The sequence below is a fragment of the Balaenoptera borealis genome (genome assembly GCF_965194805.1).
Source record: "Balaenoptera borealis genome assembly, chromosome: 18".
Lineage (NCBI taxonomy): Eukaryota > Metazoa > Chordata > Mammalia > Artiodactyla > Balaenopteridae > Balaenoptera > Balaenoptera borealis.
The window spans coordinates 75,974,200-75,992,610 of record NC_138877.1 but is presented as its reverse complement, the minus strand read 5'-3'; the positions used below and the strand labels follow the sequence as shown (position 1 = coordinate 75,992,610).

Here is an 18,411-nt window from a genome sequence, read left to right as displayed (position 1 = left end):
CTGATGACTTTCTGGCACTGGACATTTTAAGTTAATGAATTGAAACTTTACTGAGAATTAAAGTGATATGGCTCTTTCTGTTGCTTAAGAGTTACCAGAAAAGTCATCTAGCCCATCAGAATTTTCATCCAGCAACAAAGGACACACTGTCTTCACTAAGTATATTTAACCTTAGTTTAGTGGGAGATAAAATTTATTAATTTCTTTCAAAGTTTATTTCATGATTTCCCATCAAGGAACCTGCATGCTCAGTGGAATATTGATACTACAGGGATGCTTGGTTCTTGCAACTAAAACTTTCTCCAGCTCAGTCAGAAAGGAAACTATAGGGCTTCCCTGGTGGCGCAGTGGTTGAGAATCTGCCTGCTAATGCAGGGGACACGGGTTCGAGCCCTGGTCTGGGAAGATCCCACATGCCGCGGAGCAACTGGGCCCGTGAGCCACAACTACTGAGCCTGCGCGTCTGGAGCCTGTGCTCCGCAACAAGAGAGGCCGCGATAGTGAGAGGCCCGCGCACCGCGATGAAGAGTGGCCCCCGCTTGCCGCGACCAGAGAAAGCCCTCACACAGAAACAAAGACCCAACACAGCCATAAATAAATAAATAAATAAATAAAATTTAAAAAAAAAAGAAAGGAAACTATAGACAGGTGTTTTACAAATATCAACGCAAAAAAATTCTCAACAATTATAAGCAAATGAAATCTGGAAAAATATAAAAAGGATTATATACCATGATCAAGTAGGATTTATCCCAGGAATGCAAAGCTGGTTTAACACATGAAAAGAAAACCACGCAACACACCATAGTTTCATAGTATAAAGGACAAAAACAACAACAACAAAAAAAACATGATCATTGCAACGTACAGAGAGAAGCATTTGATAAAATCCAACAACATTCTGTGTTAAAAACTTTCAACAAACTATGAAGAGAAGGGAACTTTCTGATAAAGAACATTTTCAAAAAACCCAGAGCTAGCACCATACTTAATAGTGAAATCTTTAAAGTTTTCCCTCGAAGAACAAAACAAGACAAGGATGTCTACTCTCACCGTTTCTATTCATTGTAATGGAGATTCCAGCCAGGACAATTAGACACTAAAAGGAAATAACAGGCATCCAGACTGGAGAGGAAAAATAAAACTACCTCTATCAACAAAAGACATCATCTTATATATAGAAAATTATAAGAAATCCGTACCAAAAAATCTTTAAGAGTAATTGAATTCAGCAAGTTTGCCGAGTACAAGATCAACATACTAAAATCAATTATGTTTTTGTGCGCTAATAATAAACAAATCAAAATGAAATTAGGAAGGACATCTATTTACAATAGCAACAAAAATAATGAAAACACTTAGAAATAATTACACAAGAATTTGCAAGTAGCCAATTTTGTTTTCAGAAACAAAAAAGCACTAGATACCTTACTTGGTTTTCTTTTGAAATACACAAACCTCTATGCAGGTGTGAAGCTAAAACCTACCATGCTGCACCTCTTCTATTCTTCCATGTCCTGAATACTTGAAATTTTTTCAAATATGTTTCACTCTCAGCATACGACAAACAAAAACCTTAAATTATAATTCCCCGCAACACTCCTGATTAGTCTTTTATTATTATAGAAATTTCTCAAATCAGTTTCAATATCATGACTTAAACATCCGAAATCCTTCCCAGCTTGGCACTGATTTTATTTTTTCTACTCTCCGCAGTTTACCAACCTTGACAATTTTGTCTCTTTTTCCTCCCAGGGCTAATCCTCAGTTCTGAACCATCCTCTGATGCCCTTGCTTTCATCTTCACTGGATCCTCTTATCCTTAACCGGTGAGCCAACTCCTAGACTTCCACAGCTCACAGAGATTCAGTCATCAAAGAAGTATTTTCTTAGGGCCTGAAGAAAAAAAATAATGGGAAATACAGCACAAACTGCTTGCCTCGTTATATCTTTTTTTTCCCCCTTTTGCCTTAGTAATATTAAAACCTGAAATAATCAGATCTGGACTTACTCATATGTACTTATAGCAAAAACCAAAATTACAATAACCTGTCAGTGTCACCTTAGACTTCCTTAGAATGTTTTTGATAAATGCTTTGTCCTCAAAGACAACTTTAAGCAAGTGACTAATAGACCCAAGAGATGTTTTAATTCAAAATAATGGCCCTCTCAAAGGAAAGCCCTAATCTCGGTACAAAATCACTGAAGAGCTTAGCTGCAAAACAAAATAATAGATACAAGATCAACAAAGAGGCAAAGCTCTTAGCCATAACCATGCCATTTATAATCATAAACAGATGTGATCATTCTCCATGTATTTTTTAAATTTTCATAAAGTCCTGAGTTAAATAAACACTGCCTATATTATTATCTCAGACATATACATGGACTTGGTGGAACTTACAAAGTATTTCAGACTCTTGTACCCAAAGTAGGCAAACAGGTACAAAAATCTAGCCTTAATTGTTAGCTTCCCAGGCCCATCTGGCTTCATTTGGGAATTAGAGCAAACATTTAAGGGAGAAGTAATACCAGTTCTTCACAAAAAAATCCAAAAAATGAAAGAAGAGAAAATGCTTCCCAACTCATTCTATGAGGCCAGTATTACCAAAACAAAGTAGACATCACAAGAAAAGAAAACTACAGACAAGTGTTTTAAGAATATAGATGCAAAAAAAATCCTCAACAAAATATAAGCATATGAACTTTGGAAACATATAAAAACGATTATACACCATGGTCCAGTAGGATTTATACCAAGGATGCAAAGTTGGTTGAACATGTAAAAAGAAATCAATGCAACACACCATATTAATAGTATAAAGGACAAAAGCCATATGATAATTGCAATAGACACAGAGAAGCATTTGACAAAATCCAACAACATGCTTGTTAAAAACACTCAACAAACTAGGAAGAGAAGGGAACTTCCTCAATCCGATAAAGGACATCCACAAAAAACTCAGAGCTAGTATCATATTTAATGATGAAAACCTAAACGTTTTCCTTTGAAGATCAAAACAAGACAAGGACGTCTGCTCTCACCACTTCTATTCAACCCTGTAATGGAGGTTCCAGCCAGGACAATAAGACAATAAAAGGAAATAACAGGCATCCAGATTGGAAAGAAAGAAGTAAATCTGTCTCTAACAACAAAAGGTATCCTCTTGTATAAAGAAAATCTTAAGCAATCCATACCAAAAAAAAAATCTATTAGAACTAATAATTGAATTCAGCAAGTTTTCAGGGTACGAGATCAGCATACAAAAATCGATTATATTTCTGTGCACTAATAATGAACAAATCAAAATAAAATTAGGGAAAAAATCTATAATAGCAACAAAAATAATGAAAATGCTTAGAAATAAATATAATAGAAGTCCAAGATTTGTACAATAAAACCTGCAAAACATTGTTGAAAGAACTTGTAATAAATGGACATTCCATGTTCATGGATGGAAAGCCAAAATATTATTAAGATGGCAATATTCCCCAGAATGATCTACACAATGATTCAACACAAACTCTATCAAAATTCTATCAGACTATTGTGAAGAAATTGGTAAGCTGATCATAAAATTTATATGAAAAGGCAAGGTACCCAGACTAGCCAAAACAATCTTAAAAGAAAGAACAATGTTAGAGAGCTCACATTAGCAATTTCAAAACTTACTGAACAGCGACAGTAATCAAGACGGTGTGGTACTGGCATAAGGACAGACATAAAGGTCAATGAAATATAACTGCGAGTCCATAAATAAACCCTTACATTTATGGTCAGTTAAATTTTGACAAAGGTGCAAATAGGAAAGAATAGGTTTTTAACAAGTGATACTGAAAAACTTAGTATCCACACACAAAAGAATAAAGTCAGACTCCTTCCTTACACCATACACAAAAATTATCTCAAAATGGATCACAGACTCATAGACCTAAACGTAAGAGCTAAAACTATGAAACTCTCAGAAGAAAATGTAGGCATAGATCTTTGTGGCCTTGAATTGGACAATGGTTTTTTTAGATATGACACCAAAAGCACAAGTGGCAAAAAAAGGAGATAATTTGGACTACAGCAAAATTTAAAACTTTTGTCATGTAGTTGATACCATCAATAATGCGAAAAGATGACCAACATAATGGGAGAAAATATTTGCAAAACATATAAGGGACTGGTATCCAGAATGCTGTAAAAAGAACCTTTACAACTTGACAATAAAAAGGCAACCCAAGTAAACAATGGGCAAAGGATATGAATAGACAGTTCTCCAGAGAAGATATACAACTGGCCAACAGGCACATGAAAAGACTCTGTACATGATTAGTGATTAGGGAAACGCAAATTACAACCTCAACGAGGTACCACTTCACACCCAGTAAAGTGGCTACAGTTCACACAATAATAGGTGTTGGTGAGGATATGAATATATTAGAACCCTTACACATTGCTAGTGGGATATTAAAATGCTGCTGTCCCTTTGGAAAACAGTTTGGCAGCTCCTCAAATGTTAAAATCGGAGCTACCATATGACCCAGAAATTACAGTCCTAAGTACATACCCAAAGACACTGACACCGTACATGCACAAAAACTCATACATGACTACATATAGCAACGTTATGCTTAATAGCCAAAGAGGAAGAACAAATGCCCATCAATTGATAATTGGAGAAGTCAATATGGTATATTTGTACAATGGAATATTACTCAGTGTTAAAGAGGAAAGTAGTTCTGATACATGTCACAATGATACAAGGATGAACCTTGAAAACATTGCAACATTATGCTAAGTGAAATAAGCCAGACCCAGAGAGACAAATACTGTATGATCTCACCTATAGGTAGGATCTACAAAAGTCAAACTCATAGAAGCAGAGCGTAGAATGGGGATTGCCAGGGGCTGGGGGAGGGGCAAATGAGAAGGTGAAGGTCAAAGGGTACAAAGTTTCAGTTCCACAAAATTAATTTCTGGAGGTCTACTCCACAGCATAGCGCCTACAGCTAACAACAGTCTATTGTAAGCTTAACATTTCCCGAGAGGGTAGATCTTATTATGCTAAGTATTCTTACCACACATACAAAAAATGGTCACAACAATAATAATAAAGGAAGCAGGAGGAAACTTTGGGAGGAGATGGATATCTCAGTGGCCTTGATTTTGGTGATGGTTTCATGGATGTATACTTATCCCCAAACTCGTAGAGCTGTATACATTAAATATCTACGGCTTTTTCCATGTCAACCATATCTCAATAAAATGGTTTTAAAAAAGTGTGGTCCTACTAACGTATGCAGCTCACACCACCTGCAAGGCATCACACAGGCTCAGCAGTACCCTATGTGGTCCCTACTGATGAGTCCCGACCAGTCCCCTGGATGTCACAGCAGCGCCACACTGTCTGAATATTCCTAGGCACATTCCGTCAATGCCTGTACTTATTACAGACCAATAACAACAACAGCAACAATAAAATCCTTGGATCGGCACTGGTCCATATAAGTGTGCCAAAATACTATCACAGTTGTCTGGAACGTCATTTTTATTTATTCATTTTTTATTGTTTTAAAGTCTTTATCGAATTTGTTACAATACTGCTTCTGTTTCATGTTTTGGTTTTTTGGCCGCGAGGCATGTGGGATCTTAGTTCCCCAACCACGGATCGAGCACGCACACCCCGCATTGGAAGTCGAAGTCTTAACCAATGGACCACCAGGGAAGTCCCTAGAATGTCATTTTTAAATGCAAGTATCGCAAGCAGTATACACAGTAAGTTTCTCAGAAATGGAGCTCATCACTAATAACTTGTCACACCCTTAAAATCTGCAGCAAATGATATGCCAGTGGGTACCGTGACAGTGATTTCAAAATGAATAACCCCTTTTTCTACACTTCCTACCTCTCCTTATGTTCTCTGACAGTCGGGGTACCTTCCATGAAAAAGCATACCTGGGCAATTAAAACTAGAAGGTTGATTACAGAGTCCAGATTCAGAAATGCTATCAAGACACTGATGGAGTGAGGTTGTATTTACAAACATTTTTCTTGTCTCCTGAGATTCCATTTTGAATAGTGCTTACTTACTACCTTCTTACCAGAAAATATACCATTATTCCCAAAGTAGCTTTGTACCAGAGGATTTATTTGATTTACCTGCTTGAATGGCTTGTCTTATTTAGTATTTTGAATATGCATTTTTCCCCTAAGTCTGGGTGCTCAAATGTCTAAATGGGTTTACACACAAGAAATAGGTAACAGCATTTATATGGGAATGGATACGTGTGTGACAGTACAAAGTACAATTTGATGTACCGTATCACATTCATGTGCCAGTGTTTTCAAATAAATATCAGTGTTGATCATGAAGCAAAAGGGAACACATTTTATAATACCTCACCTCCGTTTGAATTAAAAAACACTTGTATCTTTTCATAAGGAAGATCAATGGATCCACATGGAACTGTTAGAAAGTCAAAATATTCTGGCAGCATTGTTTTAGTTTAGAGAGTTTCATTTTATCGCCCAAGGGGAAATGCATCGTCAGCAAGGGTTTTGCCAGAATCTGGCGCACGTTGCCCTTGGAAGACTATGCGAAGAGAATAAAAGAGAGCAAATATTGGTTTCTGTTACGTAAACAAGTCATGCTCTTCTATTCTCCAAGTTGAACTAATGGGAAAGTAGACAGCTCTTAGCATGAACCGGGCCCCTGGGGTTAGACATGTTCTAATTTCAAACTGATCATGCCTGATAAATATATTTTGTTAATATGAACCACATTTAATGGAGGCATTTCAGTAATTACCACATCACAGATAGATCTTTCTCTGTTCTGTACAGTTTCTGCAACCTTACGGGGAGACAAAGCCAAGAATGTATTATAAGTAAGAAATGAAAGGAAGCAAACCACATCTATTTTATCAGATTACCCAAAATAAACCATTTATCATAAGGATTACATTGACCAAGTTCAAGACCTACTTCATACCTAGAATAACACTATATTAATAACTGCATGCTAAAAATGAGTGCTGAACACAATTCAGTAATATGTCATGTGAATAAATTATTTTTATAAAGCCTTACCATGGGCTCCTTAAGTACTAAAATAGCAAACCTTCCGTTTTTCACTGATTTAGACTACTTATATGTTACGCTGTTCAATGTAAAATGGAATTTACACTTTACAGATGTTATCTAAAAATAAAAACATACAGTAACAACTTTCATTTACATTTTCTAAAGTCATTTCTCTAAACATGTTAATCTAAAATGAGCAAATAAAAGCAGTTTAACATCAAGGATACATAACTTAAAAGATTCATCTCAAATATAAAATTCTGCTTTAGCTATCCAAATTTAGATGAATGAAGACAAATTCAGTGTTGTCTGAAACAAGTGCAGAGCATATATAAAGAGCATAAAATTTCCATAGCACACTTAATTTTCAAACACCATTTTACTAGAATATCCGAAGTAAATATTTAACATCATATTCATCATGTCTATATAATTTAAAATGCAGTTTCCTACCAGAAATGCTATCCTGACAAATTTGGCTTGAGCATATTCCTGTGTGCAACGGAATCAATTTCACACGTACTCACCTCCCTGTCTCTGGGAGGTGGTCCATTCATTGGTTTGATGTTGCCATGGCAACTGCAACATGGTAACAGGCCAGCCAAGCTCTGCTGTTCCAACCCCAGTAGAGAGTGAACTGCTTCCTGCAAAAGGCATTGCTGCACCTTTCTAGATGGGTCTTTTACACTCACTCTTAGCCTGATATTTTAAAATTGATATTTTAATACCAAATAGCGGTAATTCAGCACTAGGAAAGCAAATTTAAGGTTAATTCTTTTCGCTAGCGAGTACATTTTGCTGCATGTCTAAAATCTTCTAAAAGCCCTAATGAAAAGAACATGAGCTAACTTGTATTATCATTGTGACAGGTGTGAGAGGGTCTGTAGTTTACCTGAACAATGTTTAAGTCACTAGCATTCAGGTTGAATCACAGGTCACAATATTAAACTTTCAGATAAAAGGCAGTTCTCTAAAATGATGGTGGCACCGCTCCTTGTTTTTCTTACAGAATCTTTCTGGTATATGTGTTTGTATTAGTTTCCCAGGGCTACCAGAGCAAAGTGCCACAAACTGGGTGGTTCGAAACAGAACACAATTCTCTCACAGTTCTGGAGGCCAGAAGTCCAGAATCAAGGCGTCGGCAGGGCGGTATACTAGCGGAGAATCTCTTCCACGCCTTCCTCAGCTCCTGGGGGCTACCACCAATCCTTGCTCATCCTGGGTTTGCAGCTGCCACTACCCCATTCTCTGCCTCTGTCTCCCCAAGGCTGTCTTCCTCTGTGTCTCTTACAAAGACGGGTCACATTAGACATGCTCTAAGTATCCATCTTAACTAATTACTTCTTCCAACACTCTACTTCCAAATGAGGTCACGTTCACAGAGGTACGGGATTGGATTTCAATGTAGCTTGCGGGGGGCACAATTCAACCCCCCACGGTGCTACTGAGGGAACGTTTATGCAAAGTGAAGAAGAATCAAATGTCTCATCAGCTCCCTGCTTCATCCGTCTGTGTAGACAGGCAGCACAGGACTAAACTGTGCTCCCCAAAACAGGAACAAGTGAGAAAACGATTTAGCCCGTGCCAAGGGACGGAGGTGACACCTGCCCTGGACTCTGCTTCGTTCTCTGGCACATTGCTGCACTCCAGGACATCATCCGGAGTCTCTGAAGCAGGTTCCCACCCACGTGGGAGCCCTGGGGGGGCAGACGAGCCAGAGGAAGGAGCCGGCTCTGCCAGCTGGTGCTGGGAAAACTCCCTGAGGGCAGAGCATTTACAATCCAGCCTGGAAGCTGGGTGGGCGGTGGCTCTGGCAGGACAACAAAGAATGCCGCCCCCCTTCACTTCCCTCAGACACACACTTCCTCTGCAAACACCCCATGGAGCAGAGCCCTCCACTCCGCGATTCTCTCCAATTCTCTCCACAGCTGCTAATTTTCTTCGAGAAGACCCTGTTGAGGGACCCTGCCTCAGGATACCGGGCAGCTGTCAGCAGCTGTGCCCTCTGATTCACAGTGGGGCTCCGGAAGCAGGACCAGGGATGCTCACGCTCCCAAAGGCAGAGGGCAGAAGACCAGAGACGGTTCCTAAAGCAAAATCCAGTGGGAGCCTGGAACGCAGCAGGAATTGCCAAAGCCAATTTGACCTCAATATAAAACTGGCGAACTTGGTACAATGAACACCTTGAATAGAAAAGGAGGGAACCCACCGGTTTATGACACCTGGCGTCACTATCTTTGCTAGGAGAATAATTCAAGCCCTCTTTGTGGAAAACTGAAATCACAGTATTATTATTCTTTTTATTTTACTGCAGCAAGGCTCCTAACATTTGGAATCCTTCTTTAAGAAAAATGAAAATAATGAGACTTTAATAAAAGATTGCCTTTATTATTCTCAGGGGATGCCCGATGTTAGCTGCTAGATTCAATCCAATTATAATGTAGCCCTACTGAGTGATAACATGCGTGTATGTGTGTGTATCTCTCATCTGTCTATCTACTTACCTATCTATATATTTATATATGGATATACAATTTTAGACATGCTTTTAATCATTATACAGCAATAAAGTTAAATGAGAGAAAATGCATGTGTAGTACTCAAGTTTTTACTGGCATAATCCCTCTTGCCTTTATAAAGAGATTGCTGAGTGAGTAAGCATTTCAACTCTTTCTCCTGAATAATTTATTTACTTATTTTCACCCATTCTACTTATATAATAGAAAACTTCTCTTCTAAGGTTTTGGAGTAAACATACCATTTCCCACTTTGAGGACAGAAATCAACGGCTATTGTCCCCAACTTCAAGTAAACCACAATAGGGTTGTTCAAACTGTGAAACCAATTTAGTGGGTAGCAACCAGCATCCTTAGTAGACTTGAAAATATCAGAGTCTGTCCCATATAGTGAGACAAGTATTGCTCTGTGAAACTCTCATTTCAGTTGTAAGTTACCCTTATGTTTCTGTTATAAGTGTGTATATATGTATGTGCAGTGTGGTTTGGTGTGTGCGTTGTGGTTTGGTGCAGCATGAAATGTATTACTTAATGTGTATCATGATAAAAAAAAATCTGAAAGCCTCTGTCCCTCAGGGACCTACCCATCCTGCTTATACCTGCAGACATCACCTGAGGTCAGCTTACCTGTGTGCTTGTGATTCTACTCGACTTCTTACTGTTTTAGTTCCCAATGAGCACTTGATAAAAGCTTGTTGGGATGATTGATGAAGAAATGGTTTAAGGAGTACACACAAATCCAAACATTTAAAGATCCTCTTTTAAGAATAGCCAATCGATTAATAACTACTTAAACACTTGCTAGATGTTCAGTGCTAGCAGCTAAAATAGAATACATAAATTAGATATCTGTATGGTCTGAGAAGTTGGCATTTGTTAGATAATATCCAGAGCTCTTCTCAGTTTATAAAAGACCATCACCAAAAGATGAGTGGAGGCACCTCATTTTCAGATAAAAGTTGATAAATGTAGATTGGAGAAGCTAGTGGAATCTGGGAAATATTAAAATCCTCCCCAAAGTAGACAATAATGAGAACATGACTAAACTTGGATAAGATGGCAAAATTAATCAGAGTAGAGAGTCAACACCATAAAGGTAGCAACTCAAGGCAAAAGAATGGAAGAACATTCTGTGACAGGTATTTATAGAAAAGATTGGGAGATAAGCACATACCTCAGATTTTTGCCTTTAGTTAAAGAAAAGCAAAATAGGGCTTCCCTGGTGGCACAGTGGTTGAGAATCTGCCTGCCAATGCAGGGGACACGGGTTCGAGCCCTGGTCTGGGAAGATCCCACATGCCGCGGAGCGGCTGGGCCCGTGAGCCACAACTACTGAGCCTGCGCATCTGGAGCCTGTGCTCCGCAACAAGAGAGGCCGCGATAGTGAGAGGCCCGCGCACCGCGATGAAGAGTGGCCCCCGCTCGCCACAACTAGAGAGAGCCCTCGCACAGAAACTAAGATCCAACACAGCCATAAATAAATAAATAAAAAATAAAAATAAAGGAATTCCTTTAAAAAAAAAAAAAGAAAAGAAAAGCAAAATAAAAAGCCCCAGGGAAAGAAGCAAAGAAAAAAAAAAATCAGAGTAACATGACAGGGCAGTATCACAGAAGTCAGATTACAAACATTTCAGGAAGGAAAAGTATGGCCGTAGCGTACAATTTCTATAATTGTTGGCAAGTCACGACAGCATCGATCTTGATCCACGAACAGAGTATAAAATAAAAGGAGACTATTTGCCACCAAACGAAGAGACCCTCCAAGGAGCTTCACAAGGCACATGAAGGAAACCAAAGCTACAATGAGAGAGCACAGCTGCTTTGGGACACTGGAGAGCAGGTTTCATCTTCCTCCTCGGGCACTAGAGTCGTCAGCCGCAGATGACATGCGGGAGCCAGGGGAGGGCAGAAGTGTGGTGGCACATTCCACAGGGCAGCTGAGAGGACTGTGCCATGAACACACGTGAGACACCTCTTGGGATTTCTTAAACTGTTGGGGGAAATCACAGTCTTGAAGTGGAACCAGAATATTTGCAACTGGGAGTGGGAGCAAAATACAGAAAGACCGTTTGTTATCAACCCCACAACCTCATATTTCCACCCTGGGAATAACCCAGCCTGGGAGAACTCAGAATACCAACAGATACGAGACAAAATTACTGCCGAAGGTTGTTCCAGTGTAACGTGAGAGAACGAAGCGGTAAGCATGAAGTTACAGTAAACCGTGATTAAATACTACAGCAGACGAAGACAAAGGAAGCATTATCTCCCGGACTTCTGGTCCACAATGGAGGCTCACGGAAGCTTCTGAAGGGAGGAGAAGCAAGATCGGGCCTTGAAGGGTGAATGAAAATTAGCCTTGAAAATGGAAGGCAGATAGATATGACAGGAGGGAGAAGCGAGGTCTTGTAGACACATGATCGTGCGAGGCTGGAATGGTGTAGTGTTGAAGACTATGCATTTGAGAATGAATTCAATGCTGCTAGAAGGACAAGACAAACAGGTTGGACAAACTCATAAAAAGTGCTCAATGTAAACTGTAGGTAAGCTGCTATTTTGAGAGATAAAGGCAACATGTAGGGGATATGTTAATTACAGGTAACGTGTAAAGCGGAAAGTGCAACACAGGCAGAACCCAGAAGAGTGTTGGTGAACTGTGAGATATGCCAAAGACAGATGGAATAAATAAAAACAAGTGTCAACAAATAGGAGTACTGCATATAGACAGTAACAATGGCAGAACTACACCGTGATCTTGTCCCTTCTGGGCTGACAGCTCTGGCCCCCCGAAGGTGGCCACCCACCAGTGTCACCGAGTATGCTCCCCTTCCGGCCCCAGGGTGCTCTAGACCCTAGAAAAGCAGAGATAGCCCACATCTGACAGCAGGCTGGTGAGCAAGCCACACCTGTGGCCAGGTGAACCTGTTCTCCAAAACCGGAAGCCCGTGGCATCAGCCCAGGGCACCTTGTATCCATGGGCTCAGCCTTCAGTTCAGGTGCATAACCACATCATCATCATCGTCTGTGTCCCAGGGCTCAAGTAGTGTGTACGGTCCTCTGGCTGCCCACACCCTATCCCATCCACGTCAACACAGTCATCTCTTCCCCCCACTCTTGCTGTGCATTTTAAATTAAGTTAGTGGCATTTTAATTTGGAGTGTCAGCTTTTATGCCCTGCAACCTCTGGGATGGCCTGGCTAGTAGTGCATCTGAAAGCTACCCTTGCATCAGGTTTATTCCCCAAACAACAGTATCCATGAGGAAATCACTGGCAATTCAGTGTGCTTGGAATAGTAGATGTTAGCTGGGAAGTCTAGAGATAAGTTGAGAAAAATAGACAGGGATCAATTCATAAAGCTTAAGGGTGAAGAATTTATCCCCTGGGCTATGAAAAAACATGGAGAGATTTCACAGAGCAAAAATGGGATGCTGTGTAAGATAATTCTGGAATAACTAGAGAGAATGAAATGGAAGGGAAGCAGACTCGAGGTAGAAGGGACAGTTAAGATGGTACCGCACAACTGCAGTGGGAAGTAAAGAAGACTCAGTGACAGTCTTAACTGTAGGACTGATGACAAGGAAACAGACTCAAGAGATGGCAGGTGAGCAAGACCAGGTGATGAGAGAACTGAGAAGGAGGCATCAGAGTTACAGCCGGGCGGGGCTAGAATTAAGAAGCAGGAGTAGATTTTGGGGGGTCAGGGGCTACGTGGTGAGTCCAGTCTCAGACCCCGGGAGCTAGCCACAGGACGGGGTCTACTAGACTCTTGGGTAGATGGGTCTGAAAATCAGGAGAAAGACTTGGGCTGAAGAGGAGATACGCAAGTTACCTGGTATAGTTGCAAGATGAAACCAAGGGAACAGATGCAACTATTCAAGAGGACTGTGTAGTGTGAAAACAGAACAAAGAACAGATGGCTTTTGAGAACCCCAATATTTAAGAAAAGTATGGATAAAAATAAGCGTGCGAAGGGAAAGAAAGCAAGGAGAGCTGCTCTGTCACAGGTGACAATGTGATTTTGGTATTTATACAAAAGGCGAGGAAGAAGTTTCCATAAAAAGGCATAAGGCACAATGCCAAGTGCTAAAGTGTGGACATCCTGACATCGTATTTATCAAATGTGTAAAATATTAGGTTCATTTTTAGCCATGAGTTATGGCCGTGGATACAGTATTTCTCTTTAAGACACATTCTCAAAAAGCTAGTTAACACTGCTGGCAAAGAAGAAAAGAGAAAGATAATGGGATGGTTTTCTCCCAAATGCAATCATTCATTTTCAAAGCATTAGCAGGGGTTCAATAAATGTTTTTTAATTGAAAAAGCAAATTTAGAAGGGAAAGATGGCTCTGGTAAGCAGAATAAAATAAAGACAAATGATGATCATTACTTTCTTCTTTCAATTTAGTTTATTTCTATTACATATCCACTGACATTATAACTTAAGTAAATCTCTAAGTGCTACAAATGATTCAATATTATTTGCCTTAGTTAAAAATCATGACAGAATACAAATGGCAGATCTAACAAAAGCTTGGCTTTGCTATTTTAAATTTTGTTTGTACTCTAGGCAGGTGAGAGGAAAACTCTTTTTATACTTTCTTTAAAGAACCCAAAACTCCACATTCAGGTCCAAGGTGTTAAGTCTAAGTAAAGTGATGTCAGCATCACTTGGAGGATAATATTCTGACATCACTCAAGCGTACGTGCTCCGTGTCTTTGCCCACAGGTTATATTTGAGTTAAAAGCTCAAAGGCACAGTGGAGCTGGACTAACAGGCAACTACAAAGACTTCTGTTCTTTCCAAGACTCTGCGCACAGCTGCCAACAGGCTGACGCCACTGGAAGAGGCATCCCTAGTGTCTCCGTCAAACAGCAGATGGGGGAGGCATGGTGTCGCCAGCGGCTGAACCGTCCCTGAGGTCGGCTGTCTCTCCCCACGGCTCACACTCTCCACTGCTTGCCCATCAGCAATGCAGGCCGGGGCTGCACAAAGACAGTGACATGGTCTGCCAGCCAGCTGGCCCCGTCAGCGAGATGGACACGAAACAGAGCTGGATTCAGTTGCAATCGCGTGGGAGACCGTCAAAGACAGAAATCCAAAGTCTCTTGCCCAGGGAGGGACCAGAGAGTCTGCACCCAAGTTCCTGCAAGCAATGTGGGCTCAGGGTTGTTTCTTCTGCTTTACGTGATTTCCAAAACTCGCTTTTACTTCAAGTCAGATTTGTTAACTTTTTTTTTTTTAAATTAAGACTCTAGATTTTTAGAGCAGCTTTATTGATTGATTGATTGATTTTTGGCTGCACCCTGTGTCTTGTGGGATCCTAGTTCCCCGACCAGGGATCGAACCCAGGGCCTCAGCAGTGAAAACGCGGAGTCCTAACCACTGGACCGCCAGGGAGTTCCCACAGAGCAGCTTTAGGTTCACAGTCAATTTGAGGAGGAGGAACAGAGATCACCCACGTACCCACCGCTCCCACAATGCACAGCACTCCTCATCGTCAGCACTCTCCACCGGAGTGGGGCACTTGTTACAAGGGATGAACACGTGCTCATACATCATAATCACCCAAAGTCCACGGTTTACGTTACAGTTCACTCTTGGTGTTCTACATTCTCTGGGTTTGGACAAATGTGTAATGATGTTTAGCCATGCTTATCCACCACTATGGTATCATACAGAGTATTTTCACTGCCCTAAAAATTCTCCTTGATCTGCCTATTCATATCCACCCCCAACTCATAGCAACCACAGAACTTTTTACGGTCTCCATAGTTTGGCCTTTTCTAGACTGTCATATAATTGAAATCATACAGTGTGTGACCTTTCCAAATTGGCTTCCTTCACTTAATAACATGCATTCAAGGTTCCTCCATGTCTTTTCATGAATTGGTAGCTCATTTCTTTTTAGAGCTAAATAATATTCCATTGTCTGGATGGACCACAGTTTATTTCTCCACTTAGCTACTGAAGGACATGTTGGTTGCTTTCAAGTTTTGGTGATTATAAGGCTACTATAAATATCCGTATGCAGGTTTTTGTGTGGACATAAGTGTTTAACTTCTTTGGGATACCAAGGAGGGCAATTGCTGGATCATATGGCAAGAGGATGTTTAGTTCTGTAATAAATAGCTGAACTGTATCCCAAAGCGGCTGCACCATTTTGCATTCCCACCAGCAATAAAGAAGAGTTCCTGTTGCTCCGCATCCTAAATTTTTTTAAACTTTAATCACTTTGTAATGTCTTCTAGTGTAGTGGAAGGGTTTTTTTTTTGTCATTTTAATATTATTTCCATTATTTCAATATTCTGGAAGTCTTCGGTCTCAGATAGCTACCAGCATCAGTCTTCTTTCTCTGTTCCTCACTCACACCACCCCACTAATGTCTTCTTCTTTCTATCCCCTAAGCAAGGCCTGACCTCCTCTTATGCACTTGATATGAAATCTAATATGCACCATCATATGCTCCATGCCATCATTCACTTACTTCCACATCAAATATTTACAAACTCGCTCCTCTATATATTTTGTATTGGTTTCTCATTGTTACTGTAACAAAATATTACAAATGTAATGATGCAAAACAACACAAACTTATTACTTTATAGTTCTGTAGTTCAGAAGGCCAAAGTGGCTTTCACTGGGAAAAACTCCAAGTGTCAGTAGTACTGTGGTCACTCTGGAGGATACAGAGGAAAGTCTGTTCCCTTGCCTTTTCCAGCTGCTAGAGGCTGCCTGAATTTTTTTATTTCTGGGCTTTCTTCCATCTCCAAAGCCAGCAGGGTAGTATCTTCTAATCTCTCTCTCTCTCTGACACTGCTGCTTTCCTCTTATAAGGACCTTCAGGATTACATTGGGATAATCTAAAATAATCTTCCCAGCTCAAAATTCTTAATTTAATCATTTATGCCAAGTCCCTTTGCCACGTAAGGTAACATATTCACAGGTTCTGGGGATTTGAATGTGGACCTCTTTGGGGGAGCACTGTTCTGCCTACCACATATGGGAATCTAACAGCCAAAACACTCCTCAAATTCCTGGCCTCAGGAATAGTGCCCTCCAGCTTTGTGACCACCTAGAGGGGTGGGAGGGAGACGCAAGAGGGAGGAGATATGGGGACATATGTATACGTATAGCTGATTCACTTTGTTATAAAGCAGAAACTAACACACCATTGTAAAGCAATTATACTCCAATAAAGATGTTAAAAAAGAAAAAAAAGAATAGTGCCCTCCAGTTGGAAGATACTGCTGCGATATATAGATAGATATATCAATATATCATACATGATTGGGTTTTTTCAGAATCATGAAAGTGAAGCATATAATTAAAGTTGAAAAGGGGGGATGCCAGGGTAGTCAGATCTTTCTGGATAATGGGGTGAACAACAGATTTCCAGTGGATGAACAGTAATCAACCGCATAAAGCATAGGTGTAAGGGACAGTGGGTGCACCCCAATGTTCACAACAGCATTATTCACAACAGCCAAGATATGGAAGCAACCTAAATGTCCATGGGCAGGTGAATGGATAAAGAAGATGATATATATGTGTATATATATATATATATATATATATATATATATATATATATATATAAAATGGAATATTACTCAGCCATAAAGAAAATGAAATAATGCCATGTGCAGCAACACGGATGGACCTAGAGATTGTCATACTCAGTGAAATAAGTCAGACAGAGAAGGACAAATATCATATGACATCTTATGGTATCTTATTCCACTTACATGTGGAATCTAAAAAAAATGATACAAATGAACTTATTTACAAAACAGAAACAGATTCACAGACATAGAAAAAAAATGAATGGTTACCAAAGGAGAAAAGGGGGGGGGGAGGGATAAATTAGGAGCTTGGAATTAACAGATACACACTACTGTATATAAAAGAGCTAAACAACAGGAACCTACTGTAGAGCACAGGGAACTATAATCAATATCTTGTAATAACCTATAATAGAAAAGAATCTGAAAAAGAACAGAGATATATATATATTCATATATGTATGAACCACTTTGCTGTATACCTGAAACTAACACAACATTGTCAATCAACTATACTGCAATTTTTTAAAAAAAGAGTAGGGGTAAGGAATGAGCGGAGCGTTGAACAGTTTGTAGAGAGAAACTAGACACAGCCCACCTTTGATGGTGAGGAGGAGAGGAGCCAGAGGGAAGGCTGGGCAGTGCCTAAATGCTGTCTCTTCTCATTGCAGATTAAAAAGGTGGCGATTTAATTTTTAGGAAATGGAGAGAATGATTTGTCTTTAAAGCAGGTGACCGTGAGAGCTAAGCGGTGGGTGGATTTGAAAACTAGAGACTAGGGAACTGCTGTGTCTGGGTACAAGACAGAGTCTTGACATAGAAGCTGGACAGTGGGGATAAACTAAAGAGAAAATATTCATGCATATTTTGCTGTCAAGTTGCCAAGGCTAAGTAAGGGTCTACCAGGGGACAAATGGGCTCTCGGGAGAAGTGGAGGAGTGGAGTATAAATTACTCGTGGAAGCTTCTTTGATGATATCAGACAGAAGTCCACTAGAGTGAGGACAGAGCTGGTAATAAAGAATTACAGACATCGATCATTGATGAAAAAGTTACTTCGTGAAAGTGCCCTGACCCGCTGCCTTCTGTTCCGAAGGGCTAAACACACGAGCCTCCTTGGACCCTCGGCTTCCATTTCCATAGTTTCATTCACAGCAGGTACAACCCATTCCCACTCCGAGTCCTCTTCCAGGATGCCAACCTAAGACTCGAGTTTCATGAAAACTTGCCAGTCTCATTCGTTTGAGGTTAAATTCAAAC

The 18,411-nt window shown here is 40.1% G+C and overlaps 1 protein-coding gene across 1 annotated transcript in view; it reads right to left on the bottom strand.

Annotated features, from left to right (window-relative positions):
- MYO16 (myosin XVI) overlaps window positions 1–10,793 on the bottom strand; it is a 505,456-nt gene extending 494,663 nt beyond the window's left edge. The window contains exon 1 of the mRNA XM_082366214.1: window positions 1,726–10,793. Within this exon, the coding sequence (XP_082222340.1) occupies window positions 1,726–1,801 (76 nt within the window). The 5' untranslated portion in view covers window positions 1,802–10,793. The remainder of the gene's footprint in view (window positions 1–1,725) is intronic.
- Window positions 10,794–18,411: the final 7,618 nt, after the last annotated feature.